General features: G+C 52.7%; 1 protein-coding gene across 1 annotated transcript in view; it reads right to left on the bottom strand.

The window, feature by feature from the left end:
- The window catches only part of LOC135185549 (macrophage mannose receptor 1-like), a 61,057-nt gene that overhangs the window by 11,803 nt on the left and 21,617 nt on the right, over window positions 1–27,637 (bottom strand). Inside the window, exons 13-24 of the mRNA XM_064162329.1 lie at window positions 26,635–26,756; window positions 25,883–25,970; window positions 24,336–24,480; window positions 21,263–21,298; window positions 21,005–21,174; window positions 18,916–18,983; window positions 16,647–16,747; window positions 14,545–14,687; window positions 11,188–11,302; window positions 8,303–8,451; window positions 1,332–1,434; window positions 278–510 (exon numbers count right to left, since the gene is read on the bottom strand). Coding sequence (XP_064018399.1) covers window positions 278–510; window positions 1,332–1,434; window positions 8,303–8,451; window positions 11,188–11,302; window positions 14,545–14,687; window positions 16,647–16,747; window positions 18,916–18,983; window positions 21,005–21,174; window positions 21,263–21,298; window positions 24,336–24,480; window positions 25,883–25,970; window positions 26,635–26,756 — 1,473 coding nt within the window. The remainder of the gene's footprint in view (window positions 1–277; window positions 511–1,331; window positions 1,435–8,302; window positions 8,452–11,187; window positions 11,303–14,544; window positions 14,688–16,646; window positions 16,748–18,915; window positions 18,984–21,004; window positions 21,175–21,262; window positions 21,299–24,335; window positions 24,481–25,882; window positions 25,971–26,634; window positions 26,757–27,637) is intronic.

Genomic DNA, 27,637 nt, shown 5'->3' with positions numbered 1-27,637 from the left:
CCAAGATCTCAGTTGGCCGTTGGAACCACCTTGTCCCAAGGATTTGCTCTCTGGTGGATCACAAAGCACTTCCCCTTGACATAATCCTACCTCTGCCTCCATAGTGAGTTGTCTGATCGTATTTATTCAAGCAGACCCACAGGAGCAGGCAGCGTCCGTGGCAGTGGATGCTGCCAGCCTCTGGGCAGTAACTCTGGCTGCTCTGAGCAGTAACTCTGGCTGAGCTGTGCTGAGCTGGGCTAGCAGCAGGCTTGCCAGCAGCGCTCGATGAACTCACCGTGTTGCTGTTCAGACCAATCCACACAGGCTCTCCATGCTTGAGCGTTTGCAGCCAGAGGTAAGACTCGGCGTAAGGATCCAGAATGCTGGCCAGCTCTGCAAATTGGTCTCTGCAGTTCCTCTCTGCCTCCCCCCAGCTCATTTTGTAATTGATGACTGCGTAGCGATCAGCACCGTAACTGTTGAAGCCAAACAGCGGCACCACGGCTTGGGAGTTTGGCAGCTTGGGGTCTGGCAGAAGCAGGGAAAGAAAGGAGAGTCAGACACTTGGTGCAGTGTGGTGGTTTGGGCTAGTGTGCACACACAGCTCAGACAGCAACCCTGTGCAAAGCCATAGAGAAAAAACTCCCCCAAGGTCCAGCCCTGAGGAACAGGCCCTGGGGGCCTGGGGTGATGAAAAGCTCAACAGGAGCCTGCAGGGTGAGTGCAGCCCAGACACAACCCTGTGCTGGGCTGCAGCAAGAGCAGTGTGGGCAGCAGGGCAAGGGAGGGGATTCTGCCCCTTGGCTCTGCTCTCCTCACACCCCACCTGCAGTCCTGGGGGCAGTTCTGCAGCCCCCAGCACAAGCAGGACATGGAAGTGTTGGAGCCAGTGCAGAGGAGGCCACCAAGATGCTGAGAGGTCTGCAGCAGCTCTGCTCTGAGGACAGGCTGAGAGAGTTGAGGCTCTGCAGCTTGGAGGAGACCTTGGAGTGGCCTTGCAGGATCTGAAGGGGGCTGCAGAAGGACTGGGGAGGGACTATTGACAAGGTCTTGTCATGACAGGAGGAGGAGGAGTGGATTTGAACTGGCAGAGGGGAGATTGAAAGTGGCTGTTAGGCAGAAGTTCTTAGCAGTGAGGGTGGTGAAACTGGCACAGGTTGCCCAGAACTGAATGCAATATTCCAGGTGGGGCCTCTCTAGGGCAGAGTAGAGGGGGAGGAGAACATCCCTTGATCTGACAGCTTAGTTCCATTTGAAAACAGGACTGAGCATGGGAAGGTCACCTTTAGCAGCAGTGTGACATAACCGCCACAAATCAGCTGCACAGGAGAGGGTGAAAGGAAACTCACCTGAGTTTTTCTGGCATATGTAGCTCTTGCTTGTTTTGCACTCTTCATCTTTCCACTTTCCTGCCTGTTCAACAGGGTTCTTCATCAGATACACACAGTCATCCTACAGAGGAGATGGGATGGAGAAGGGAATGCTGTGAAAACTGGTGAGTCCCTACATACACTCATGCAGGCAGTGCTCAGGAGCAGGAACATATCCAAGTGGGTTTGGAAAGTCTGCAGAAAAGGAGACTCCACGACCTCTCTGGGCAGCCTGCTCCAGGCTCACACCAAACAAGTTTCTCCTCATCTGGACCTGGAACCTCCAGGGGTCCAGCTTCCACCTGTTGTTGCTCGTCTTATCCCTGGGTGTCACCAAAGAGAGCCTGGCACCTTCATCCTGGCACCCACCCCTCAGATATTGATAGACATTGACCAGATCCTCTCCTCTCCTCTCCTCTCCTCTCCTCTCCTCTCCTCTCCTCTCCTCTCCTCTCCTCTCCTCTCCTCTCCTCTCCTCTCCTCTCCTCTCCTCTCCTCTCCTCTCCTCTCCTCTCCTCTCCTCTCCTCTCCTCTCCTCTCCTCTCCTCTCCTCTCCTCTCCTCTCCTCTCCTCTCCTCTCCTCTCCTCTCCTCTCCTCTCCTCTCCTCTCCTCTCCTCTCCTCTCCTCTCCTCTCCTCTCCTCTCCTCTCCTCTCCTCTCCTCTCCTCTCCTCTCCTCTCCTCTCCTCTCCTCTCCTCTCCTCTCCTCTCCTCTCCTCTCCTCTCCTCTCCTCTCCTCTCCTCTCCTCTCCTCTCCTCTCCTCTCCTCTCCTCTCCTCTCCTCTCCTCTCCTCTCCTCTCCTCTCCTCTCCTCTTTTTCTCCTAATCAGCCCCAGGGCTCTCAGCCTTTCTTCACAGCAGAAATGTTCCTTTCCCTTCAGCTTTCTTGTAGCCTTCATTGGACTCTCTCCAGCAGGTCTTTGTCTCTCCTGAACTGGACACAGTATTGCAGCTGTGTTCTCAGCAGGGCAGAGCAGAGGGGCAGCAGAACCTCCCTTGCCCTGCTGGCTGCACCTGTTTGAGTTTCACAACCCTCAGAATGCTGTGTCTGGATGCACAGGGTTTGGAGCCCTGTGGAGATCAATGTCTCACCTGACTGCTCTGCTTTTCCAGGGGCAAGGGTGCTCAAATCTTCCCAAAGGAGACTTTTCTAGGAAAGGCAGTGACAGCTACACAGCTTTTCCTCACCCACCTGCTGTGGAGCGCCTGTAGGCCTGAAAAGAGTCTTCTTTATGCCTATGTATGCCTGAACACGTTTTTCTGCCAGTAGCCCTGGAGAGCAGTCAAACAGAAAGGGATCTGGGGGTGCTGATCAATACCTGCCTGAAAATGAGCCAGCAGTGTGCCCAGGTGGCCAAGAGAGCCAGTGGCATCCTGGCCTGCATCAGCAATGGTGTGGCCAGCAGGAGCAGGGAGGTCATTCTGCCCCTGTACTCTGCACTGGTTAGACCACACCTTGAGTGCTGTGTTCAGTTCTGGGCCCCCCAGTTTAGGAGGGACATTGAGATGCTTGAGCGTGTCCAGAGAAGGGCGACGAGGCTGGGGAGAGGCCTTGAGCACAGCCCTACGAGGAGAGGCTGAGGGAGCTGGGATTGGTTAGCCTGGAGAAGAGGAGGCTCAGGGGTGACCTTATTGCTGTCTGCAACTACCTGAGGGGAGGTTGTGGCCAGGAGGAGGTTGCTCTCTTCTCTCAGGTGGCCAGCACCAGAACGAGAGGACACAGCCTCAGGCTGTGCCAGGGGAGATTTAGGCTGGAGGTGAGGAGAAAGTTCTTCCCTGAGAGAGTCATTGGGCACTGGAATGGGCTGCCCGGGGAGGTGGTGGAGTCGCCGTCCCTGGAGCTGTTCAAGGCAGGACTGGACGTGGCACTTGGTGCCATGGTCTGGCCTTGAGCTCTGTGCTAAAGGGTTGGACTTGATGATCTGTGAGGTCTCTTCCAACCTTGGTGGTACTGTGATACTGGTAAACAGGTTGTGTAAGCCACACACACCCAGCCCGTGTCTCCCTGGGGCAAATCCATGTGATCCCCGTATTTGGGAGAGTCCAGGCAAAAGCCTTCTGCCTATTATGGTAAAGTTTGGGTTACTGCCAACCTGATTGGTCACTCTTGTGGCCAAAGGGGCCATTAATCTCAGCCCACAGTCAATAAAGATGGGTGCACAGGAGAACCATATGCTCAGCTCTCTGACCCTGCCTGCAGCGCAGCTCAGCTCTCTGACCCACCTGCAAGGATCAGACACAGTTCTGACCTTCACCTGAAGTGCTCAGATGCTCACACTCACGTGCTCGGATGCCATTGCATAGCTCTGATGCTCTCTGAGGCTCAGACCTCATGCTTTGATTCAAACACAGCTAGTCTGCCTGTGTACCTTAGATGCAGAGCTCGTTTAAGCCTGCACATTTATATATGAAAGGAGCCGATAGCCTGCTAAACCAGCTGTGCATATCTGCAAGCTGTCTTGCTTTATCTACAGAGCTCAGACTCCCAGCAGCTGAGCACACTTTGCATGCCCGCTGCTTATTGCCTGGTAAAAGCCATTGCCACTGAGAGAACCAGGAAGCAGACTTCTGGATTGTCTGCACCCACACACACATGGCCTGAACCCGTGAAGGAACCATGCCAGAGCCACCACGGATATTCTTTTCCTGTTCCTGGAATCCTGCCAGCTGATATCCCTGGACGCAGCATCCAGAAGAAGACAGCATTCCACAGGCAGAGATCATCCCTTGCCAGGAGAACAAAGGTTAGAAAGCCTGTTTACCCCAGAGACTGGGGAGATTTATCATTTCCCCTCAAGTCGGGAACATTCCAGCCTCACAGAGTCCACAGGCAGAGCCCCTGAAGTCCGGACATTGGGCACAGGCTGTGACACAACCCCGGAGGGTGATTAATAATTAATAGCAACCCTTATAAGTAAAGCTTTAATACCTCTGTAATATAAGTTACCTCTGCCTTAAAGCAGAAAGAGCTTCAGCCCTCCCTGCTGGGCAAATAGCTTAAGCTCCCAAGCGGCATTAAGCCAAAGGGGAAACTCCTCTCTCTGTTTATAGTTTGAATGTTTTGCTAGTTAAATCACCAAATCCCTGTATATATTCTGTCCTAGATTGTTTTCATAGCCTTGCACAGGACAACATTTTAAGACACAGTGGTTGGGGGTGGCGAGAGTTCATAAATATTAATTTTAATAAGTTATATTTTTATATAAAATTTATATCACCTCAAATTAATTTCTCACCTCCGCCAAATAGGCGTAGGTACAGAAATCCTCCTCTGCACCACCTTAAGCGCTAATGCTGTCGTGGTTTGAGGGGTTCCAGGTTATCCCAGACTCCCTAAAAAACTGCAGAGACCAAGATCTATCCCAGGGGATGATCTGGGTGCTCCTGGATATCGTACTTTTGTTATTCAATCCCACAAGTGCTGCAAACACTGTAACAGTAAGCAGCAAGATCAGTTTGTTCTCTTTTCTCCCTGCCTTTTCAGCTCTCTGGAGGGATCCTTATCTGGGTAACTATGTAGGAGCACCCTGCAGGGGTGGCCTGCGACACCATAGTATCAGGGGGTAATAAGAGATGGGACAAAGGCCTGGCACAAGCCACTCCAAATCCAAATCCAATCCCATCCAAATTCCATCCAAACCTCTTTATTGCACCCCAAGCAAAGGTTTCTATACCTTTTTATCAGAAGACCACACTGGAAGGTTACAAATCACCTCAGACTCCGATTGGTTACATGCACCTGCGTTAGGACTATGCTAGGATTGCTCACTACTTGGCACAGACACTCTCCATGCTCTCTCAGCGACACCTGTACTGTGTCTGGCCAGTCTAAGGCAGCAGAGGTAGGCAAAGCCACAGCCTCCAGGCTTACGCTGGTTTACATTTGCTGCGCCAGTCTCTAAGGCCATTCCAACCCTCCGTCAGCACTCACTGAACTCTCTCCTGCCCATGGCTGGACAAGAGCTGCACCACAGTCACACAGTTCTATAAAATCACTGCATTTAATATTACTGTATCCAACAATGGCCTTCATGGCCAGCTTGAGGCCTCATGGGAGACAAGGGGGGATGGGAGAAAATGAGCACTGGGAGGTTTTGGTGGGTTTGGGTGTGCTCGGGAGGAAGGTTTTGGGGGAATTCTCATATATCCTTGTGAAGGGTTAACCCTCCTGGGAGGTGGTCTGACCCCGACCCCAGGTCCTCCGGACTGCTCCCTGAGGGGGGTCTGAGCCTGGCCAAGAGCAGTGGTTAGCCACTCCTGCTGCCTCTCCAGCCCCCTGTGAGAACAGAGGAGCTGCCTGATCTTTCTCCTGCCTGCGTCCCTGCCTGGTGGCACCACCCTGGTTCCTGCTGCTCCTGTCTTACCACATGGCCATCCTTCCATGGGGGGACAAATCCTGATTCTACCTTCATCCATTGCCAGCAATCTGGTTGTGTATATATATATTGTTGTGTCTTGTTTTTCGTTCCCTGTACCTCTTTGTAACCCCCCTACCTTACATACCTTTTGTTTATTGTTAAAGCTTTTCTTTCTTTTAACTTCCAAATTGAAACAGGGTTATTTGGGTGTGGTGGTGTTGTGGAGGGCCTGTAGGCCTGAAAACAGGCTCATTTATATCTGCTCTGCCTGGACATGTCTCTCTGCCTGCACCAGGGGTAAATGAGCACAAAGGGGCACAACAGGCTGGGGCCATAAAGTCAGTTGCCCAGGACACCTGATTGTGTAAGTCCCCACACAGTGTCACAGTGTCACAGTATCATCAGGGTTGGAAGAGACCTCACAGATCATCAAGTCCAACCCTTTACCACAGAGCTCAAGGCCAGACCATGGCACCAAGTGCCACGTCCAGTCCTGCCTTGAACAGCTCCAGGGATGGCGACTCCACCACCTCCCCGGGCAGCCCATTCCAGTGCCCAATGACTCTCTCAGGGAAGAACTTTCTCCTCACCTCCAGCCTAAATCTCCCCTGGCACAGCCTGAGGCTGTGTCCTCTCGTTCTGGTGCTGGCCACCTGAGAGAAGAGAGCAACCTCCTCCTGGCCACAACCTCCCCTCAGGTAGTTGCAGACAGCAATAAGGTCACCCCTGAGCCTCCTCTTCTCCAGGCTAACCAATCCCAGCTCCCTCAGCCTCTCCTCGTAGGGCTGTGCTCAAGGCCTCTCCCCAGCCTCGTTGCCCTTCTCTGGACACGCTCAAGCATCTCAATGTCCCTCCTAAACTGGGGGGCCCAGAACTGAACACAGCACTCAAGGTGTGGTCTAACCAGTGCAGAGTACAGGGGCAGAATGACCTCCCTGCTCCTGCTGGCCACACCATTCCTGATGCAGGCCAGGATGCCACTGGCTCTCTTGGCCACCTGGGCACACTGCTGGCTCATGTTCAGGTGGGTATCAATCAGCACCCCCAGATCCCTCTCTGTTTGGCTGCTCTCAGCCACTCTGATCCCAGCCTGTATCTCTGCATGGGGTTGCTGTGGCCAAAGTGCAGCACCCTGCACTTGGAGCTATTGAACACCATCCCCTTGGACTCTGCCCATCTGTCCAGGCAGTCAAGGTCCCGCTGCAGAGCCCTTCTGCCTTCCAACTCAGTCACATCTGCCCCCAGCTTGGTGTCATCTGCAAACTTGCACCCAGCTCGTGCCTGCCTGGTGTAAGCCCATGTGACCCCCATGTTTGGGATAGTTCAGGCAAGTGCTTTTTGCCTAGTATGGTAAGGTTTGGCTGACTGCCAACCTGATTGGTCAGTCAAGTGGCCAATGAGACTATTAACTCTTGGCCCCCATTTCATAAATAGAGGTGCACAGGCTCATGTGCAGCCTGCCCCACATTGCTTGCAGCTTCGCCACATTGCTTGCCTGCCTGCCTGCATGCTTCCTTGCAGCTTTATGCCTGCCTTTACCTGCGGAGCACAGACTCCCAGCAGCCGCGCACCTTGTGTGCCTGCTGCCTGTCACTGCCTGGTGTGCGCCACTGCCTCTGAGATAGCAGGGAGCAGACTCTACATTGTCTGCATTCGGTCGGCCTGAGGAGCCAGCCTTAGACCCGTGCTCAGCCTGCACGGAATCCTGCCTCTGCTCCTGGACATCCTGCCTGCGTACCCCTGGACAGAGCATCCGGAAGGATCCAGCAGCACAAGGTCAGAGACTGACATTTCCCCTGACGCTGGAGGATTCCAGTCTTAAAGTGCACAGGCAGAGACCCTGAAGAATTGGACACTTGCAGTAGGCTGTGATGTAGCCCTGGAGGGTGATTACTGATCTATCCCAACTGTGAGTAAATACTTGAATGCCTCTGTAACTTCTATTACCTCTGCAATAAAGCAGAGAGCAGATTACAGCATAAGACCCCAGGTGGCATTAAGCCACGGGGAAAACTCTCTCTCTGTTAATAGTTTCAATGTTTGCTAGTTATTAATAAGTTTCTGTAGATATATATCCTGGAATGTTTTCATAACAGTGTGAAGAATCCTTTGATATTAATATACAGTGGTAGGGGGTGGTGAGAGTTCATAATACTGACTTTAATAAATTAATATATATTTTTGTATAATATTATCTCACCCCAATTAATTTCTCCCATCTGCCGCAATTGGTGTAGGTCACAGAATACCCCATCCACGACAGGTGATTTAATCTCTTCCTCTCTGCAGCTAAAAGGGGGGGAGAGAGGAAGGCATCCTATTGTTGTAGTGCTTCCATTTGCTATATTATGAGTCTCTGGAAAATGTGAAGTAGAATGAGGACAATCCTGTATCTGTATTGGGTGTTAAGGTGTGCCATAGCTGTTCCTGCACACTTTTAAATACAACCTTTTCTGTATTTTCTTCTCCAGTTCAGCCAGAGCCTTATTATTTTGCTGCCCTCTTTCCTTAAAAAGAGTAAATCAGAGCAGCCTAAGTCTGTTGCACCCTGGAGCAAAAGCCCTGCCTGCAGCAGAGGTGCACTGGTCCCTACCTTGCTGTAGTAGCTGCGGGAGTCCTTGGCCCAGTTGGTGTAGTACACAGGGCTGCCGTCTGTCCACAGGTAGGTGTGCTCATGGTTGATGTCGTTCAGCCCCACCCAGGCGTCCGTGGCAGTGTTTTTGAGCAGAGCCATCAGGGAGGCTGAAAGGAAAGCAGAGAGGACCAGAACAAGGAGGGAAAGAACACTCCTTGCCTGCTGCACCCAGGGCGATGCTGCACCATCACAGGCGCTGGTGGTCAGAGCTCAAACTGTAGACTGGAGTAATAGGAATGAAGCAGCATACTGAAATCATAGACTGGAATCATGAGGACAAAATAATGCACTGAAATAACAAGAAATAAAGAATATTTGAACCTGGAATGGGCCGCCCAGGGAGGTGGTGGAGTCACCATCCCTGGAGGTGTTCAGGAAAAGCCTGGATGAGGCACTTGGTGCCATGGTCTGGTTGACTGGATAGGCCTGGGGGATAGGTTGGACTGGATGAGCTTGGAGGTCTCTTCCAACTTGGTTGATTCTGTGATTCTATGACACTGTAGCTTGGCTCACCAAAGATGAGCCTACAGACTGTATACTGTGCATTCTCTCTTCTGTTTGCTTACAGAGTCACAGATTGCATTGAGTTGGAAGAGACCATCAAAGGGCATCTTGTTCAACTCCCTTGTGCTCAGCAGGGACACCTCCAGCTTGAGTAGGCTGCTCAGTCCCTAGGGACAGGGCCTCAACCACCTCCCTGGGCAGCCAGTGTCTCTCCACCTTCATGGTGCAGAACCTCCTTCTGATGTCCAACCTAACTCTGCCCTGCTTCAGTTCCAAACCATTGCCTCTCATCCTGTCCCCACAGGCCCTTCTGAACAGTCCCTCCCCAGCCTGCCTGGAGGCCCCCTGCAGATATTGAAATGCAGCTGTAAGGTCTCTCTGGAGCCTTCTCCTCTCCAGGCTGAATTGCCACAACCTTTTCAGCCTGTCCCCATATTGGAGGTTTTCCAGCCCTCTGATCATCTTTATGGCCTTCACTGGACCACAATTCTATGATTCTATGTCCATCTTGTGTTGGGGGCCCCACAGCTGGACACAGGAGTGCAGAGGAGGTCTCAGCAGAGCAGAGGGGGCAGGATTCCCTCTCTCCACCGCTGGCCACCCTGCTTTGGATGCAGCCCAGGCTGCCCTTGGCCTTCTGGGTTGACAGTGCCTCTATTGCTGGCTGCTGTCCAGCTTCATTGCTACCCAGACTTAACAACTCCATTTCTAAACAGGCATAACACAAATGTGACTACTCAACAGCTAAGTGTGTATGTACTGAGGTTTTGGGGTTTTGGAAGGACAGATGCTCTTTGCTTTAGCTCCTGCCCAGAGCACCACACTTTCAACAAACTTGTCCTTCCTCTGCTATGGAAAATGGTATAGATCACAAACACTGTTGGTCTGGGGGACACCTTAGAGCTGTCTTCCAGTACCTGAAGGGGGCTACAAGAAGGCTGCAGAGAGACTGCAAAGTGATAGGATGAGGGGCAAAGGTTTGAAATTAGAGCAGAGAAGATTGAGATTGGATGTGAGGAACAGGTTCTGCACCAGGAGGCTGTCACACTGGAACTCTGCAACAGGTTGCCCAGGGAGGTGGCTGGGGACCTATGCATGGAGCTATTCCAGGCGAGGCTGGGCAGGGCTGTGGGCAAGCTGCTCTAGTGGAGGATGTCCCTGCTGAGTGCAGCAGGGCTGGACTGGGTGAGCTTTGGAGGTCCCCTCCAGCCCAGACCATTCTGTGGTTCTGTGGAGCAAGCCAGGAGATGGTCCAGCTGCAGCTTCAGGACCTGAGCTGATCAATCGATTTGCTGAGCAAACATGAAGGGTCACTGAAAAAAACCTGTCACATGCTGAGCAAGACCCACAGACTGAGGTCCAGCAGAGCAAGGACAGCAAGGGGAAGCTGGAGCTGCAGCATCAAAGCCTTCTGCTGCGTAAGGGTGTGTGCTCCACTAGCACCCAGGCAGCCAGCTGCAAGCTGATTTGATTTGGGTATTACTCCTGTGGGGGTTATTTTCACATGTACTCTTCAAAAGAAATAAAAGCTGGGTATTTCACTGCATGACAAGTCCCTAATGCAAACCCCTTTCTATTTGGATCCCTCTGCACAGCCTGCATTGATCCCAGTTATTTCAAAAGTCAATCACAGAATCTAGAGGCAGGAAGGGACCTTGAGAGATCATCCAGTCCAAGCCCCCTGCCAGAGCAGCATCACCCAAGACAGGGCACGCAGGAACACATCCAGGTGGGGTTGGAAAGGCTCCCACAATCTCCCTGGGCAGCCTGTTCCAGGCCTCCAGCACCCTCACACCAAACAAATTTCTCCTCATCTTGAGGTGAAACCTTTTCTGTTCCAGTTTGTTTCCATTGCTCTTTGGCTTATTGCTGCTGACCACCCAAAAGAGCTTGGCCCCCTCGGCTTGACAGCCAACCCTCAGCTATATAGACACTGGTCAGGTCCCCTCTCAGCTTTCTCTTCTCCAGACTAGCCAACCCCAGGGCTCTCAGTCTCTCTCCACAGGGGAGATGCTCAAGTCCCCCACTCATCCTCATGGCTCTCTGAAGGCACTGAAACCTCTGCAAGGCTTTTTCCAAACAGGCATGTTCACATTCAACTTAACTTTGTGTTCTGATGTCATAGATACTGTCAGACAAGGCAGAAGCTGTACCAGATGCCTTCATAGAATGCTTTAGGTTTGAAGCTACTGCAAATCTCATCCATTTCCAGCCCCCTGCCATGGGCAGGGACAACTCCCACTAGAACAGGCTGCCAAAGGCCTCACCCAACCTCATGCTGAACACCTCCAGGGAGACTTCATCTGGCTGCAAGTCTCAAGAATGCCAGTACCTCATACCTTGTGTTTCCTTTGTGGAGATGGTAGCCAGGTTTCCTCCCAGGGCAATGCAGGAGTTCCTGGCGGCGTGCCACGTCAGCGTGTCGTTCTCACCCAGCCCAAAGCCCTTGAAGCACTGACAGAAAGAGAAGGGTGCCAAATGAGGTCTAACTACTGGCGAGGGCATATCTGTAAGTGACAAGCAAACCACCTGGGTACTGGGAGGAAAATAAAAAGGGAGATGAGCTGAGGGAGCAGTCTGCAGGTCTGGCTGCAGTAGTCTGCAGGTCTGGCTGGTCCTTAGCAAAAGGAAGCTCTACACTAGGAAACCCAAGATAATATAAACCCCAAGGTTTAGGCATAGACTTAGAAGGATCATGTCAGGGTAATGACTTCAGGAGAAATTATGTCAAAGCTTCTGAGCACACTTCTGAGGGAACACAGACAGGTAAAGTGATAGAGCCACAGAATCACTAAAGTTGGAAAAGACTTTCAAGGTCATTGAGTCCAACCATAACCCAAACACCAAGGCCACTGCACTCTGTCCTGAAGCACCACAGCTACAGCTTCTGCAACACCTCCACGCTGGGGACTCCACCACCTCCCTGGGCAGCCTGTCCCAACCCCTCACCACTCTTTTTTCCTCATCTCTAACCCAACCCTCCCCTGGCACAACTCCAGCACAGTTCCTCTCCTCCTGTCTCTGCTTACCTGGGAGAAGAGACCAACCCCAGCCTCACTCCAGCCTCCTTGCAGGCAGCTGCAGAGAGCAATGAGGTCTCCCCTCAGCCTTCTCCTCTCCACACTGACCACCCCCAGCTCCCTCAGCTGCTCCTCACACGATGCCCTCCAGACCCCTCAGCAGCCTCAGTGCTCTTCTCTGGACACCCTCCAGCCCCTCAGTGTCTTTCTTCTCCTGTGGCCCCCAGACCTGAGCCCAGCACTCAAGCTGTGTCCTCACCAGGCCCAGTCCAGGGGCACCATCACTGCCCAGCTCCTGCTGGTCACACTGGTTTAGATCCAGGCCAGGATGCTGGAGGCCTCCTTGGCCAGCTGGGCACACTGCTGGCTCATGTTCAGCTGCTGTGCACCACCACCCCCAGTTCCTTTCCCACCAGGCTGCTTTCCAGCCACTCTGCCCTGAGCCTGCAGTGGTGCTTGGGGTTGTTGTGACCAAAGTGCAGGACTTGGCTTTGTTAAACCTCATCCCACTGACCTCAGCCCATGGAGCCAGCCTGGCCAGATCCCTCTGCAGAGCCATCCTGCCCTCCAGCAGATCAACTCTCCTGCTCAGTTTAGTGTCATCTGTGAACTTGCTGATGGTCCCTCAATCTCCTCAACCAAATCTCTGCTGTGCTGTTGAAGTCAAACATCTCAGGTTCTGTTGCCCTTCTTGTCAGACCAGATTTGGTTGTCACAGGACAATCAGAGATCTGGACAAAGAAAACCATGACTTCTGTTGAAATAAGCTCTGTGAGATTTAGCCAGGATGTCGTGAAACAGCTTAGGCAGGGACAAGCACCCTGAGTGTGCTGTCTGAAACATGCAGCTGAAACATTGCCCAGGCAGTCTGGGTGCTGCCAGGTCTGTGGCTGTCAGAAGTGGTGTGCAAGCACTTGGAGAGGTGTCAGAGAAGGAGCCTTTGGAAGCTCCTCTTCCAGGAGGTAAGGAAGAAGGAGATCTTTTCTCTTGTGAGGGCACCATGAAAGAGAACAAACTCTGAGCCTGTGACTCTTTTCCCCAGGACTGAGAAAGGAAAGCAAGAGGAAACTGCTGTCAGAGGGGATCTCAGACAAGGGAGATCTCACAAACGGAAATCTCAGTGGCTTAGCCACAGCTAAAAGCAGCTGGAGCTGGGTGAGGCAGTGCACTCCAAGGCTGTCTTCATTGCAGGCTATATACTGAAGAGTGATCCCTCCTCTTTTGCTGGTGACACTGGATTTTAAATACAGTCACTTACCCTGAGCTCTTGTCTCTTCAGGAGGCTATGAGTGATCCTACCTAACATCATGTGGTGATGCTCATACTGGATGCTTTGTAAAGCTCTCCAGGTGCTCCATGCTGGAACACACCTAAGAGCTTTGCTCAAGGGAAGCTGCTGCAGTGACTCAAGAGCCAGGGCAGAGCAGGCAAGGGAGGAGTAAATGTCCAGGCAACCTGTGGTGGCCAGGTAAGCTCAGCACAGTGATAAACAACATTTATCAGCTCCCACAGAACCACAGAACACATCTGTCTAGAAGAGCCTCCAGGCCCACCCAGCCCAAGCCTCCCCCCAGCACTGCAGCCTCAGCACTAAGCCATGGCCCCAAGCACAGCTCCACAGGCTGCTGCAACACCTCCAGGCTGCAGCACTGCAGCACTGCCCTGGGCAGACACTGCCAATGCTTGAGAAGCCTTCCAGGGCAGAAAGATTCCCTAAGGTGCAGCCTGAGCCTGCCCTGCCTGGGCAGCTTGGAACCATCTCCTCTGCTCCTGGCCCTTGGCAGCAAGCAGCAGAGGCTGCCCCCTGCTCACTGCCCCCTCCCTGCAGGCAGCTGCAGAGAGCAATGAGCTCTGCCCTCAGGCTGCTCTGCTCCAGCCTGCACCCCCCCAGCTCCCTCAGCCCCTGCTCAGCCCCAGCTGCTCCAGGCCCTTCTCCAGCCTGGCTGCCCTGCTCTGGACACGCTGCAGCCCCTCAGTGTCCTTCCTGCAGCCAGGGGCCCAGAGCTGAGCACAGCACTCGAGCTGTGGCCTGCCCAGTGCTGAGCACAGGGGCATGATCCCCTCCTGGCCCTGCTGCCCACCCTGCTTCTGAGCCAGGCCAGGATGTCAGTGGCATTCTTGGCCACCTGGGCACTGCTGCCTCATGTTCACTCACTGCCAACCAGCACTCCCAGGTCCCTCTCCAAGCTGCAGCTTCCCAACCACACATCCCCAGGTCTGGAGCTCCCCATGGGGTTGTTGTGACCCAGGGGCGGGACCTGGCCCTTGGCCTTGTTGAACTTCACACACTGAGCCTTGGCCCATGGCTCTCACCTGCCTAGGTCCCTCTGTTAAGCTTCCCTACCCTCTAGCAGCTGGGCACAGCCACCTAACTTGCTATCATATGCAAACTGACTGAGGGAGCACAGGGAGCTCCACACAAGGAAAGGCTGCTCAGCCAGCCTGGGCAACAGAAACACCAACAAAGATATGAGTCAAATTTTTCTTCTGAGATATCTCCTCCCTCACAACTGCTGTGAAGCCAGCAGAGGCTGCACTCCCTAGTTCAGTGCCCATAGTTACACAGACATGAGCAGAACACACTTTGCCATGCCTGAACACTCAGCTGCAGCTGCAAAGCTGAACAGAGGGTGGCTCTTACTGTGACGTCCAGAGCAGTGCCATTTCATAGCACACCTTGTTATCAAAGAGGAGCCAGTCTTCTGGGCACCCCCCCGGTGGTGGTGGTGAAGTGGGAGCAACAGTTGGCCGGACAGTATAGTTGAGCCTTTCACAGATGAATAACTCAACGCTGCCACAGTTGAGGTCATTCCATCTGCCTGGAAACAAATCAGAAGAGAAGGCAAACAGCTGAAAGAGAGGTGAAAAGTGTCCTCTCCTAAAGCAAGCCAGTCTGAGGAAGTAGATCTGATCAGAGGGTTTAACCTCTTCCCTAGCAGTAATGACTCCTGTGCACACACTCCTGCTCAGGAGCCCAGCCATGCTCAGGCTATTCCCATGCTCCATTCTAATTCCTCTCTTGTCTGAGAACAGAAATGTTTCAGCATGGCAAAACCAGAGCCCAAGGGCAGGTTCAGTTCAAACACAGCTCACCTCTCTGGCTCCTGTACAGTCACCAGGACCACTCTGTCTGCATAGGGCCACTTGTGACACCACTACCTCAGCTCCCACAGCCTGTCTCCTGTGCTGGGAGAACCCAACATGAAGATTGCCAGCCCTGCTCTATGGATCAGGAGTTTCCCCAGCTGCAGACACTTCCAAGGTAACCAGCTGGGCTAATCACCCCTTTGTGTGTCATTGCACTTCAGGGATTCACAGAATGCCTTGGGTTGGAGAGGACCCTCAGAGGTCATCTTGTCCACCCCCCTGCAGGCAGCAGGGACACCTCCAACTACAGCAGGCTGCTCAGGGAGAGCCTAAGCTTGAACGTCTCCAGGGATGGGGCCTCCACCACATCCTTGGACAGCCTGTTCCAGTGTCTCATGGTGCAGAACTTCCTCCTGATGTCCAATTTAACCCTGCCCTGCTCCAGTTCCAAGCCATTGCCTCTTGGCCTACCCCACAGGCCCTTCTGAACAGTGCCTCTGCAGCCTGCCTGGAGGCTGCCTTCAGATATTGAACTGCAGCTCTAAGGTCCCCCTAGAGCCTTCTCTTCTCCAGGCTGAACAGCCTCAGCTCTCCACACTGTCCCCATAGCAGAGGTGCTGTAGCCCTCTGATCATCTTCATGACCTCCTCTGCACTCAGTCCATGAGGTCCATGTCTCAGCTGTGTTGAGGGCTACAGGGCTGGACCCAGCAGTGCAGGTGAGGTCTCAGCAGAGGAGAGCAGAGGGGCAGGATCCTCTCTCTCCATCTCTGGCCATGCTGCTTTGGATGCAGCCCAGGCTGCCTTTTGCCTTCTGCTCTGCAAGTCCTCACTGTGAACACAGTGAAGTTAAGGATTCATGGCATCTTCTGGAGAGTCTCCAGAACAGGACATAATATTTACTCCCCAGAAGGGCTCACTTTCAGCTCTAAGAGAACTTAGGAAGATCACCTCAGCTATAGATCTTGCTCAAAGCCATGCCTAAACCCTAGACCTTCAGGACCTGCAGAAATGACAGAAGTTGATGTCCTCAAGAGGTGCTGATAAATGGACAGAAGTTGGGAGAATACAAAGCTGTGCTCAGCACTGGGCAGGCCACAGCTCGAGTGCTGTGCTCAGCTCTGGGCCCCTGGCTGCAGGAAGGACACTGAGGGGCTTCAGCATGTCCAGAGCAGGGCAGCCAGGCTGGAGAAGGGCCTGGAGCAGCTGGGGCTGAGCAGGGGCTGAGGGAGCTGGGGGGGTGCAGGCTGGAGCAGAGCAGCCTGAGGGCAGAGCTCATTGCTCTCTGCAGCTGCCTGCAGGGAGGGGGCAGTGAGCAGGGGGCAGCCTCTGCTGCTTGCTGCCAAGGGCCAGGAGCAGAGGAGATGGTTCCAAGCTGCCCAGGCAGGGGAGGCTCAGGCTGCACCTTAGGGAATCTTTCTGCCCTGGAAGGCTTCTCAAGCATTGGCAGTGTCTGCCCAGGGCAGTGCTGCAGTGCTGCACCCTGGAGGTGTTGCAGCAGCCTGTGGAGCTGTGCTTGGGGCCATGGCTTAGTGCTGAGCCTGCAGTGCTGGGTGTGGGTTTGGGCTGGGTGAGCCTGGAGGGCTGTAATGGGCTTGCTCTGTGATTCTGTGATATCATCACTCAGCTTCACACATGCATCCCTCTCAAGCCTTTGCCAGGCCATGCAGAGCACTGCTGCTGAGCACCCACCTGTCTGGGTGTACATCACCACACAGTTCTCATCATTATTTGCAAAGTTGGGTTCATTTGGAGCCCAAGCCACATAGTTCACTGGAGTTCCATCCATCCACCTGGAAGAAGGAATGTGGGGGAAGAATAGTTCTTAGCTGAATGAACACTTCACTGTAAAGGACATAACAGAGCTTTGTATGTTAGATTTCCTATATCCCTGCTTCCAAACACGTGTCCTCCCTGGAGGAAAACCAGGCCTTCCACTTGGAATCAGTAAACATGGTACTTCAGCTGCCCACTCTGTTGACCTGGGCTAAGTCTGAACTCATCATCCAAACTGATGGTCCCAGTCTGTCTTGGCCTCCAACTGGTGGCAGCCTGCAGGAAACACAGCAGTGTGGCACTGGGGCTGACTTTGTCTGGAGCACAGAAACAGAAGCCAGAGCCTACTTCAGTAATTTCCTGGGTCCAAAAGCAGTAAGAGAGGATCTTGTAGGGTAAGAGAGAGCCCTGAGCCACGTGCTGGGGTTAAACAAGAGAAACATTTGCTATTGGGCAACAATCAGTTCCTGCTTTGGTGTCCCACAGATTTATTCCCAAAGAGCAGCCAAGAAAAAGGTGTCAAAGTTTCAGTGTGGTGAAAGGAGAAGAGTCAGGTGGGGAACCCACTAAGACTGAGAGCCTTTGGGCATCAGCTCCAGAGCACTTTGGTGCTTTTCCAGGCTTGTGCAAGCCAACTACAAATCAGGAGTTGACCAAGACACCTCACTGCTCCCAGCTGCAAATCTCCTGAGGCAAGCAGAGAAAATGAGTAGATAATACATGGAGTAAAGACAAATAATGGTGCCAGCATCCAGCAGGGTGAGACTCGTGAGGGAGCAAGGGTGAAGGGGACAAGCAAGCACTTTCTGAGTGGTAGGTGTGATGCAGAAAGCAGGAGCCCCATGAGATAAGACTATCTAGTCTCTGAGGCCTGTGGCCAAGGAAGACATCCTGAGGCAGCAGCACAAAGGCTGAAATGAAGAGACCAAGACTCATCTGGCCAAGCTTCAAATGCTAGCAGCAGATGCTAGAAATAGGCAGGGAGGAGAGAGACAAACGTGCAGTAGGAGAGACATCTCTGAGAGGCATCCAAGGCTCCACAGGAGAGTTAGAACACTCCCAAGGCACTTTGTTTCCAAAGACACTTGAAAAACATAAATCACAGAATCACAGAACATTAGGGGTTGGAAGGGACCTCCAGAGGGCATTCAGGCCCACAACCTGCCAGAGCAGCATCACCCAGGGCAGGGCATGCAGGGACACAGCCAGGTGGGCTTGGAGAGGCTCCAGAGAAGGAGACTCCACAGCCTCTCTGGGCAGCCTGCTACAGGCTCCAGCATCCTCACATGGGTAAAGTTTCCCCTCCTGTTCCTGTGGTACCTCCTCTGCTGCAGCTTGCCCCCAGTGCCCCTTGTGCTGCCCTTGGCCACCCCTGGGCAGAGCCTGGCTGCATCCTCCCGACACTGCCCTGCACATCTTTAGCTCAGCACTGAGGGCAGCCCTCAGGCTCCTCTGCTGCCAGCTGCCAGCCCCAGCCCCCTCAGCCTGGCCTCACAGGAGATGTTCACTGCCTGCAGCAGCCTGGGGGCTCTGGGCTGGGCTCTCTCAAGCACTTCCCTGAGCTCCTTCTTGAGCTGAGGGACCCAGAACTGGACACAATATTGCAGATGTGGCCTCAGCAGAGCAGAGTAGAGGAGCAGGAGAACCTGTCTGACCTACTCACCACAGCCCTTCTAATGCAGCCCAGCTGCCCTTGGCCTTCTTAGCCACAAAGGCACATTGCTGGCTCATGGGCACCCTTCTGCCCACCAGGACCCCCAGGTCCCTTTCCTCTGTGCTGCTCTCCAGCAGGTCAGTCCCAGCCTGTCCTGGTACATAAGGTTGTTCTTTCCCAGATGCAGGACTCTACCCTTGCCCTTGCTGGATTTCATTCCATTTCTCCCTGCCCTCTCTCCAGTCTGTGCAGGTCTGGCTGAATGGCAGCACAGCCTCCATGGCTCCACATATCCTAAAGCTGCCTGGAGGTGTCCTGCCCTCAGCTTGACAGCACAACCACCTGGAAACTGCCCTCCAGATGATGGCTGTCCAGGATTGATGTTTCCCCTCTTAAAACCACCCCAATTCCTCTCACTGCAGGTTTTGAGAGTTCTTCTTTGACCTTTTGCATATTCAGTAGTCACAGACTTGTCAGGGCTGGAAGGGACCCCAAGGATCATCCAGTTCCAGACCCCTTGGTTTTGCTTACCGGAATGTCTTGTCGAGGCTCACACTTAAGCCAATATAAAAGTTGTTTCCCCAGTCTTTGTAGAAAATCTAAACCCATAAAAACACAAAAGAGAAGAAAAGAAAAAAAATTAATGAGCTGTAAGAAAAGAAGATTCCAAAGAAAATTGGCAAGGCCTCAAAACCTGCTTTAGCTTCAGGTGCAGAGCTGTATCCTATTCAATGAGCAGGTAGTTGAGTGTCTGAGCTGCAAAATTCAGAACTGGCCTTCAAATTAGAGGCTTTTCATCTCATCTCAAAGGCAAAATTAAAGGAGAACAATACAGAAACCAAAGCACACACAGACCAAAGGGAAACAAAGAGCAGCAGTTAGGATAGAATCATAGAATCATAGAATCAACCAGGTTGGAAGAGACCTCCAAGATCAGCCAGTCCAACCTAGCACCCAGCCCTAACCAATCAACCAGACCATGGCACTAAGTGCCTCATCCAGGCTTTGCTTGAAGACCCCCAGGGACGGTACCTCCACCACCTCCCTGGGCAGCCCATTCCAATGCCAATCACTCTCTCTGGGAAGAACTTCTTCCTAACATCCAGCCTAGACCTACCCTGGCACAACTTGAGACTGTGTCCCCTTGTTCTATTGCTGGTTGCCTGGGAGAAGAGGCCACCCCCCACCTGGCTACAATGCCCCTTCAGGCAGTTGTAGACAGTAATAAGATCACCCCTGAGCCTCCTCTTCTCCAGGCTAAACAGGCCCAGCTCCCTCAGCCTCTCCTCATAGGATTTGTGCTCCAGGCCCCTCACCAGCTTTGTTGCCCTTCTCTGGGCATGTTCCAGCACCTCAACATCTTTCTTGAATTGAGGATGAAGAGAAATGGAGCAAGAAATATGCTAAGAAGCTAAGAATGAGCTCCTCAGCAGGCTATAAAATAAAGCAATAATTTAGAGTGACAGCAGAGTGAGAATCTGCCAAAAGGCTACAAGTTAGTGGTGGGGTTTGGCAGTTATCCCTGTGAAGGGAAGGATGGGATCACAGCAAATTGCTGCCAAAAAAGTCTAGCAGCACATGGTTGTTCTCTCCCTGTAAGAACATATCCTGCCTTAAACCTGCCAATGAAAATCTGAAACGTGTTTTGGCAATAAAAAAAGAAAATGGAAGCTGCTTTTCATGGGCTCTGTGAAGAGAATGAGCAGGAGAGCAAAATGCACTCAGCAATTGCAGCTCACAGCTGATCGAAGCAAGGCTTTGAAAAGCTGCATCCTGAGAGTGCTGCTGCAAGGTTGAGGAGTTGCCTCAATGCATCAGTTCTGTGCAAATAATGGTTATGGTGAAGCTCCCAGGTGAGTGCACCATGAGTCATTCTGTGCTTCTCTGGATGATAAGCTGGCCAGGAGCAGGCAGTGTGAGCTGGCAGCACAGAAGGCCAAGGGCACATTGGGCTGCGTCCAAAGCAGTGTGGCCAGAGATGGAGGGAGGAGATCCTGCCCCTCTGCTCTGACCTCACCTGCACTGCCAGGTCCAGCTCTGGAGAGCTCAGCACAGGACAGACATGGAACCTGATGGAGAGGGTCCAGGGGAGGCCATGGAAATGCTCAGGGGCTTGGAGCAGCTCTGCCATGAGGATAGGCTGAGGGAGCTGGGGGTGTTCAGCCTGGAGAAGGCTCCAGGCAGACATAAGAGCAAGCTGCCAGGACCTGAAGGGTACTCCTTCTTAAGGTGTTTGCAAAGGGCTGCAGGGACAGGACGAGGGCAATGGCTGCGAAGCAGAGCAGAGCAGATGGAGATTGGCTGTGAGGAACAAGTTCTGCAGCAGGAGGCTGCTGGAACCCTGCAACAGGCTCCTCAGGGAGGTGTTTGGGGCCCCATGGCTGGAGCTATTTCAGGTGAGGCTGGACAGGGCTGTGGGCAAGCTGCTCTAGTGGAGGATGTCCCTGCTGAGTGCAGGGGGTTGGACTGGGTGAGCTGTGGAAGTCCCTTCCAACCCAAGATGCTCTGTGAGAGAGGACACTGATATTTTGGTTCTTATGACTGGGGCCACTTTCAAGTATTTCACAAGCCAGCTGAAGAAAGCTGTGGGCACATTCTGGAAGTAAGCCACGTTTCTTACATATTTCCAAAGGAAGGTCCTTTCACTTTCACTCTGGATGACAGCAAGGTCACCACCATGCTTCCTGCAGAAGTCCCTGGCTTTTTCCATGGGCATCGATTCCTTGCTGAAGTAGTATTCCTTGTGGTTGTGTATGATCCAGTCATCCTCACTAACAACATAGTCCTCACCTGCAAAGGAAAGCAGCAAGCAGTCTGTGACAGCAATCAGCATCTTTGCATGGTGACTTATTTGTGTCATTGGGAGTAGAAGACTTACTGAAGGTGGAATTGGGCTCCGGTTTCAGCGGCGCTCCTGCAATGCAAGCCAAGATCTGAGTGGTGCTGCACCTCTTGGGCATTTCTCCATTAAATGTATTTATACATTCCTCAGCATTTTCATTCCAGGTCAGAAACTCACCCTCGAGTGTTTCCCAATGTGCCTATTTTTGTCATAGAGCAAACACAAAGTGCTGCTGCTACCCTCAGCAAAACAGCACAGCACAGCTGACCCCAGGCTCCACTTATGGAACCCATGCCCAGCTTTGGGCTGCTGCACTTCACTTCCTTGACATGCTTTAAATACATCCCAAACGTGTGTCTCATGGAGGAACTTACAGTCCCAGCTACTTCTGTTTAAATTAAGAAGTGTTTTGTTGGGCTTGATACTGTGAGAGACTAAATCTTGTCTCTCTTGTACATGTCAATCAACAAAGATCCTCTGCCCCACACAACAGCTGCTCAGGTGGTTTGCCTGAGTGTCCAGGGGTGTGTACTGAAGGGAGAGGCAGAGAGGTGAGGGCTGAAAGCCCACTGCTGGCACTGTACCCCAGCGAGGCACAAGGACTCTTCTTTCTGCCTGGCAGAAAGGAATCTGGGGGTTAGGCAGGCAGCCAAATAGGAGCCAGCAGTGTGCCCAGGCAGCTGAACAGGAGCCAGCAGTGTGCCCAGGTGGCCAAGAAAGCCAAAGGCATCCTGGCTGGCATCAGAAATGCTGTGTGCAGCAGCAGCAGGGAGGGGGTTGTGCCCTTGCACTCTGCTCTGCTGAGGCCACAGCTCCAGTGCTGGGTTCAGCTTTGGGCACCTCAACACAAGAGAGATGTGGAGGTGCTGGAGGCAGAGCAGAGGAGGGCAAGGAAGCTGGCAAGGGCCTGGGGAGTAAATCTGGTGAGGAGAGACTGCAGGAGCTGGGGAGGGTTAGTGTGAAACAGGAGGCTGAGGGCAGACCTCATGGCTGGCTGCAGCTACCTGAAGGGACATTGTGGAGAGGCTGCTGCTGGGCTCTACTCACAGGTAACTGGAGGCAGAAGAAAGGGGAATGGCCAAAAGCTGAGGCTGGGGAGGGTCAGATTGAACATTAGGAAAAAAGATTTTCCCAGAGAGAGTGGTCAGGGACTGGAATGAGCTGCCCAGGGAGGTGCTGGAGTCCTCCAGCCTGGCTGTGTTTCAGGGTGGTTTGGCTGTGGTGCTTGGGGCTATGGTTTAAGGTGAATCTTGCAGAGCAGGGCTCTGGGTCAGGCTTGGTGATGCTGAGGGGCTGTGCCAGCCTGCATGCTGCTGTCATTCTGTGACTCTGGCAATGTGCAGCGAAGTCAAATTCATTTCTGCACATCAGCTACCCTGAAAAGGGAGGATGATGTGAAAGGCTTCTGGACTATGCAGCAGATTCACCACCTGGCCTGACTAGCCCTGAATGTATATTTGGTATATGGACAGATAAATGGCACAGGAGGGTGCAGAGGCCCTCCCCAGTACTGGGCCCCTGCATGAGAAGACCCAGGAAGATACTCTGGGAGGGGCTAAACCTGGACACATACTCAAGACTGTGGCTAAAAGCTCTATAAAAAGACCTGAGCAATGCCCACTTGACAGGACAGCTCCACTAAAGAACTCCAGAGAAGGACTCTTCTGAAGACACCACTGGCTGCCAGCAGCCCTGGGCAGCACAAACTGAAAAGGACTTGGAGTTTTGGAACCCCTTTTCCTCCCCTCCTGTGGCCAATGGCAACATAATCCTTTTTCTGCTCTTCTCTCTCTGCTTTTCTCTCCCTCCCCTTCTCTCTCTTTCTTTGTTTCATTCACTTCATCTCTTGATTAATACTCTCTGTGCTGGTTTGAGGCTAACTGGAGTATTTTAATGGCTGTGCAGGTGAAATGCTGATGGTATCTGATATGACTCACTTGATCTGCTGGGGCACATACAAACAAGGACACAAAGACAGACAAGCCAGCCTGTGGCTGCCTGCTTGCTCTATTTCCTTCTCTGCCTGAACCTGTGTATTCCCAGCTAATCATTCTGCTTCTAACACCTCTTACTGATGCATCCCAGCTCACCCTGCACACAAGTGGGATCTTGAGACAAGAGAGAGGGTGGAAAGGGGGAAGGGAAGAAGGGAGGTTGGTTGGGAGCCGTCTGGGGCAGCCTGGCTGCTCGGGAAGGGGTTTTGCATTCCTGTATTACTTTTACCTTGCCTACAGCAGCAAATGTTTGTGCAAGGTTGTGTATATGCTTGCAAACTGTGCTGAGCCTCAAAGCAGCTCCTTAACTCCCAGCTGACTGAGCCTAGTCTGGTGAATGTGGGGAGATAACACCCAAACCACTACACACTGGCTGTTGATATTTCATAGAATCACAGAACCAAGCAGGTTGGAAGAGAGCTCCAAGCTCAGCCAGCCCAACCTAGCACCCAGCCCTGCCCAACCAACCAGACCATGGCACTAAGTGCCCCAGCCAGGCTTGGCTTCAACACCTCCAGCCACAGCCACTCCACCACCTCCCTGGGCAGCCCATTCCAATGCCAATCACTCTCTCTGACAACAACTTCCTAACAACATCCAGCCTAGACCTGCCCTGGCACAACTTGAGGCTGTGTCCCCTTGTTCTGGTGCTGGCTGCCTGGCAGCAGAGCCCAACCCCACCTGGCTACAGCCTCCCTGCAGGCAGCTGCAGACAGCAATGAGCTCTGCCCTGAGCCTCCTCTGCTGCAGGCTGCACACCCCCAGCTCCCTCAGCCTCTCCTCACAGGGCTCTGCTCCAGGCCCCTCCCCAGTCTTGCTGCCCTTCTCTCAACACCTTCCAGCACCTCAACATCTCTCTTGAACTGAGGGGTCCAGAACTGGACACAGCACTCCAGGGGAGGCCTGAGCAGTGCTGTACTCAGCACTGGCCCTGCTTGTGCCTTAATTCCATAACACGGAAATACATAAGAACAAATCTTTCTCCTCTGAACAGAGACACTTTTAGTCTCTGTCCTCCAGACTTGGCTCTGATGTGTGCAGACAGCATGATCTGACCCAGCAAGGATGTTCTCACCTGCCTCTGAGAGCTGCTCAAGGAAGAAAGTAACCTTTACCTTTTTTGATCTGGCAGACATAGTCCTCCATGTGCTCACAGAACAGATCATTCCATTTCATGTTGTCATAGCCATAGAACACCCCACATTTCTCATTCCCATCGTAGTTGTTGGGCTCTCCACTCGACCACTTCTCAAAGTTCACCTACAGTGGGAACGCAGCTTGGTTACTCCTTCAGGTGAGGCAGTTGTCTTTTATCACCTAGTGAGGAGGAAGGGGCTCCCTTGGGCTTCATGGGCTCTGTGCTGTGTAAGGACCCTTGCCTACCAGAATAATTTGTGTGTCTGCAAGCCATGTTGGTAAGGCAACCAACTCTGTTACCATTAGAGACTAAGCTCTCCTGTCCTCTTCCAGAAAGAGACATCTAAGCATCTTCCTCCGGCCCTGGGGTTGTTATCCTGCTCCACACCACCAAGGCAGCAAAGCCTGGCTCGTGTGGACAGACAGAATTAGTTGTCTAGCTGGTGGAAGCACACAGAGTTATTTCTAGCAGTGGGTAGTAAATGGGAAGGCAGAGATCAGTACAACCAGATGCCATAATGCTATCTGTCACCATGGGCTGTCAAAAGAGGTAACACCAAGTTGAGTGCTGCCAATATGCCAGACAGATGGGATGGTGCCCAGAGGAACCTGGGCAAGCTGCAGAGGTGGCCCAGGTGAACATCATGAGGCTCAACAAGAGCAAGTACAGAGTCTTGCAGCTGGGCTGGAACAATCCTCACTATTAATACAAGCTGGGGGAGGAGGGGATAGAAGGCAGCCCTGAGGAAAAGGACTTGGCAGTTAAGGGGGATTAAAAGCTGGAAAGGAATCAGCACTGGGCACTGGCAGCACAGAAGGCCAAGGGCATCCTGGGCTGCAGTCAAAGCAGTGTGGGCAGAGATGGAGAGAGGAGATCCTGCCCCTCTGCTCTGCTCAGACCTCAGCTGCACTGCTGTGTCCAGCTCTGGAGCCCCCAGCACAAGAGGGACATGACCCTGATGAAGTGGGTTTAGAGGAAGCTACAAGGAGGCCAGTGCAGCTCTGCTATGAGAACAGGCTGAGAGAGTTTGAATTGTTCATCCTGGAGAAGAGAAGGCTCCAGGCACACCTAATAGCAACCTGCCAGGAACTGAAGGGGCTACAAGCAGGCTGCAGAGAGACTGTTTGCAAAGGCCTGCAGGGACAGGACGAGGGCAATGGCTGCAAAGCAGAGCAGAGCAGATGGAGATTGGCTGTGAGGAACAAGTTCTGCAGCAGGAGGCTGCTGGAACCCTGCAACAGGTTGCCTAGGGAGGTGGTTGAGGCCCCATGGTTGGAGCTATTTCAGGTGAGGCTGGGCAGGGCTGTGGGCAAGCTGCTCTAGTGGAGGATGTCCCTGCTGAGTGCAGGGGATTGGACTGGATGAGCTTTGAAGGTCCCTTCCAACCCAGCCCATTCTATGACTCCATAGAAACAAATCGGGCAGTAAAGTCTTGATGTCACTTGTGGCTTTTGTAGGAGGAGCTGTGAGAGGTTCTGGTAGGCACTCAGCTGGAAAATGAGAGGCTGAGCTGGCCTTACTCACTGGTGAGCCATCACTCCACACGAATCCACCGCTGGAGTCCAAGGCACTCAAACCCATCCAGTAAGAGACGTGGTGAAAATCTCTGTCTCTGAATAATCACAAACGCAGGCAGTCAGCCACAGTGTGGGCAGAGAAGGAGGCAGCCTGGCAGTGCCTTAGTCTCAGTGGTCTGAGGATTGAACTACCACTTGAGGCACCCACAGAAAGGAATCTTTCAGCTGCTGCGTGGGGAAAAGCATCCTGGCACTGAGTGAAATGCAATGGTGCTTTAAGGGCTGGGTTCCACCCAGCACCTCAGGCACCCAGAACTAGCCTGGCTGTGCTCACAGGCTTCATTTAAACACAATATGGCACAGCAGTATGCCAGCATTGCCAAAGTCTCCCAAGCTTTTTCCCTCAGGAAGGGGGAGCAAAGCAGTACAACCTTTTCCTTTGTGTTTCATCCACTGGTCAATTATAACTGATTTTAAAGGGTCAGATCCATCTCATGGAATTCAACTCAGTTAAAATCAGTTTATGGATGTCCACTTTACAGCCACTGCCTGCACAGAAACCTTCTTGCCCTCCTCTTTGTGCTCATTTTCTTGTGCCAGGTTGCAGCAACACTCCTTGCCTTAGCAAAGCAGAGGCTGATCACCAGAAACCCTTCCAAACCCTTCCTGCCTTTTAGAAAGGTCCTTCTCTCTCTTTTTTTTGTTTAATATTAGGGGTTTTCCCCCACCCCTACATTTGGATGATGTGCAGATACTTACAAGTTAGCTATGAGGTTTTGCTCTTCTTCACTGTGGATGCATGCCAGGTCTCCTCCAATGGCCCTGCAAAAATCTCTTGCACCAAACCATGTCTGCATTTTCTCCCTCTCTCCCCGAAAGATCTGTAAGAAGTGGACACTTAAGCACTGTGCTGGGTGTTACAGAAATGGAGAAGCACAGCTCTGGGCTTCCACCTCTCTTCTGTGCTCCTGGTCTCTACTTCTATCACTTAGTATTCAGTTCTGCAACCATAAGTCTGTGGTCAGTTATCAAATCTGATATTGCAATAGTGAGAGCACATCTGCAGTATTGCATCCAGTTCTGGGCTCCCCAGTTCAAGAGGAACAGGGAACTGCTGGGAGAGAGCTCAACAGAGGGCTACAAGGGTGCTGGAGGGAGTGGAGCATCTCTCTTATGAGGAAAGGCTGAGAGCCCTGGGGATGTTCAGTCTGGAAAAGGGAAGGCTGAGAAGGGACCTGACCAGTGTCTATCAATACCTGAGGAGTGAGGATCAGGGCGATGGAGCCAGGCTCTTGTCAGTGATAGTCACTGATAGGATGAGGGGCAAGGGATGGAAACCCAATCAGAGGAGGTTCCAGCTCAACATGAGGAGAAAGTTGTTTGGTGTGAGGGTGCTGGAGGCCTGGAGCAGGCTGCCCAGAGAGGTTATGGAATCTCCTTCTCTGCAGACTTTCCAAGCCCACCTGGCTGTGTTCCTGTGTGCCCTGCCCTGGGTGATGCTGCCCTGGCAGGGGGTTGGACTGGATGACCTCTGGAGGTCCCTTCTGACTCCTGGCATTCTATAGTTCTGTGGTCACCTCAAAGTCTCTATTGTCTCCAAGCTTCAGTTCAACCTGCAGACAGCATTTCCCAGCATTTTCCAGCCAGCCCAGTTGGGGAAGGCTGGAGACTTGTGACCAGAGATTACCTTCCCTGCAGGCAGGACAATGCCCCCTCCACCCCCCCTTCCCCGCACACAGAGCACACTTTCTCCTTTGGCAGG

This window comes from Pogoniulus pusillus, chromosome 23, assembly GCF_015220805.1.
Source record: "Pogoniulus pusillus isolate bPogPus1 chromosome 23, bPogPus1.pri, whole genome shotgun sequence".
Classification (NCBI taxonomy): Eukaryota; Metazoa; Chordata; class Aves; order Piciformes; family Lybiidae; genus Pogoniulus; species Pogoniulus pusillus.
The sequence above is the reverse complement of the archived record's forward strand: the minus strand, read 5'-3'. Positions and strand labels throughout refer to the sequence as shown.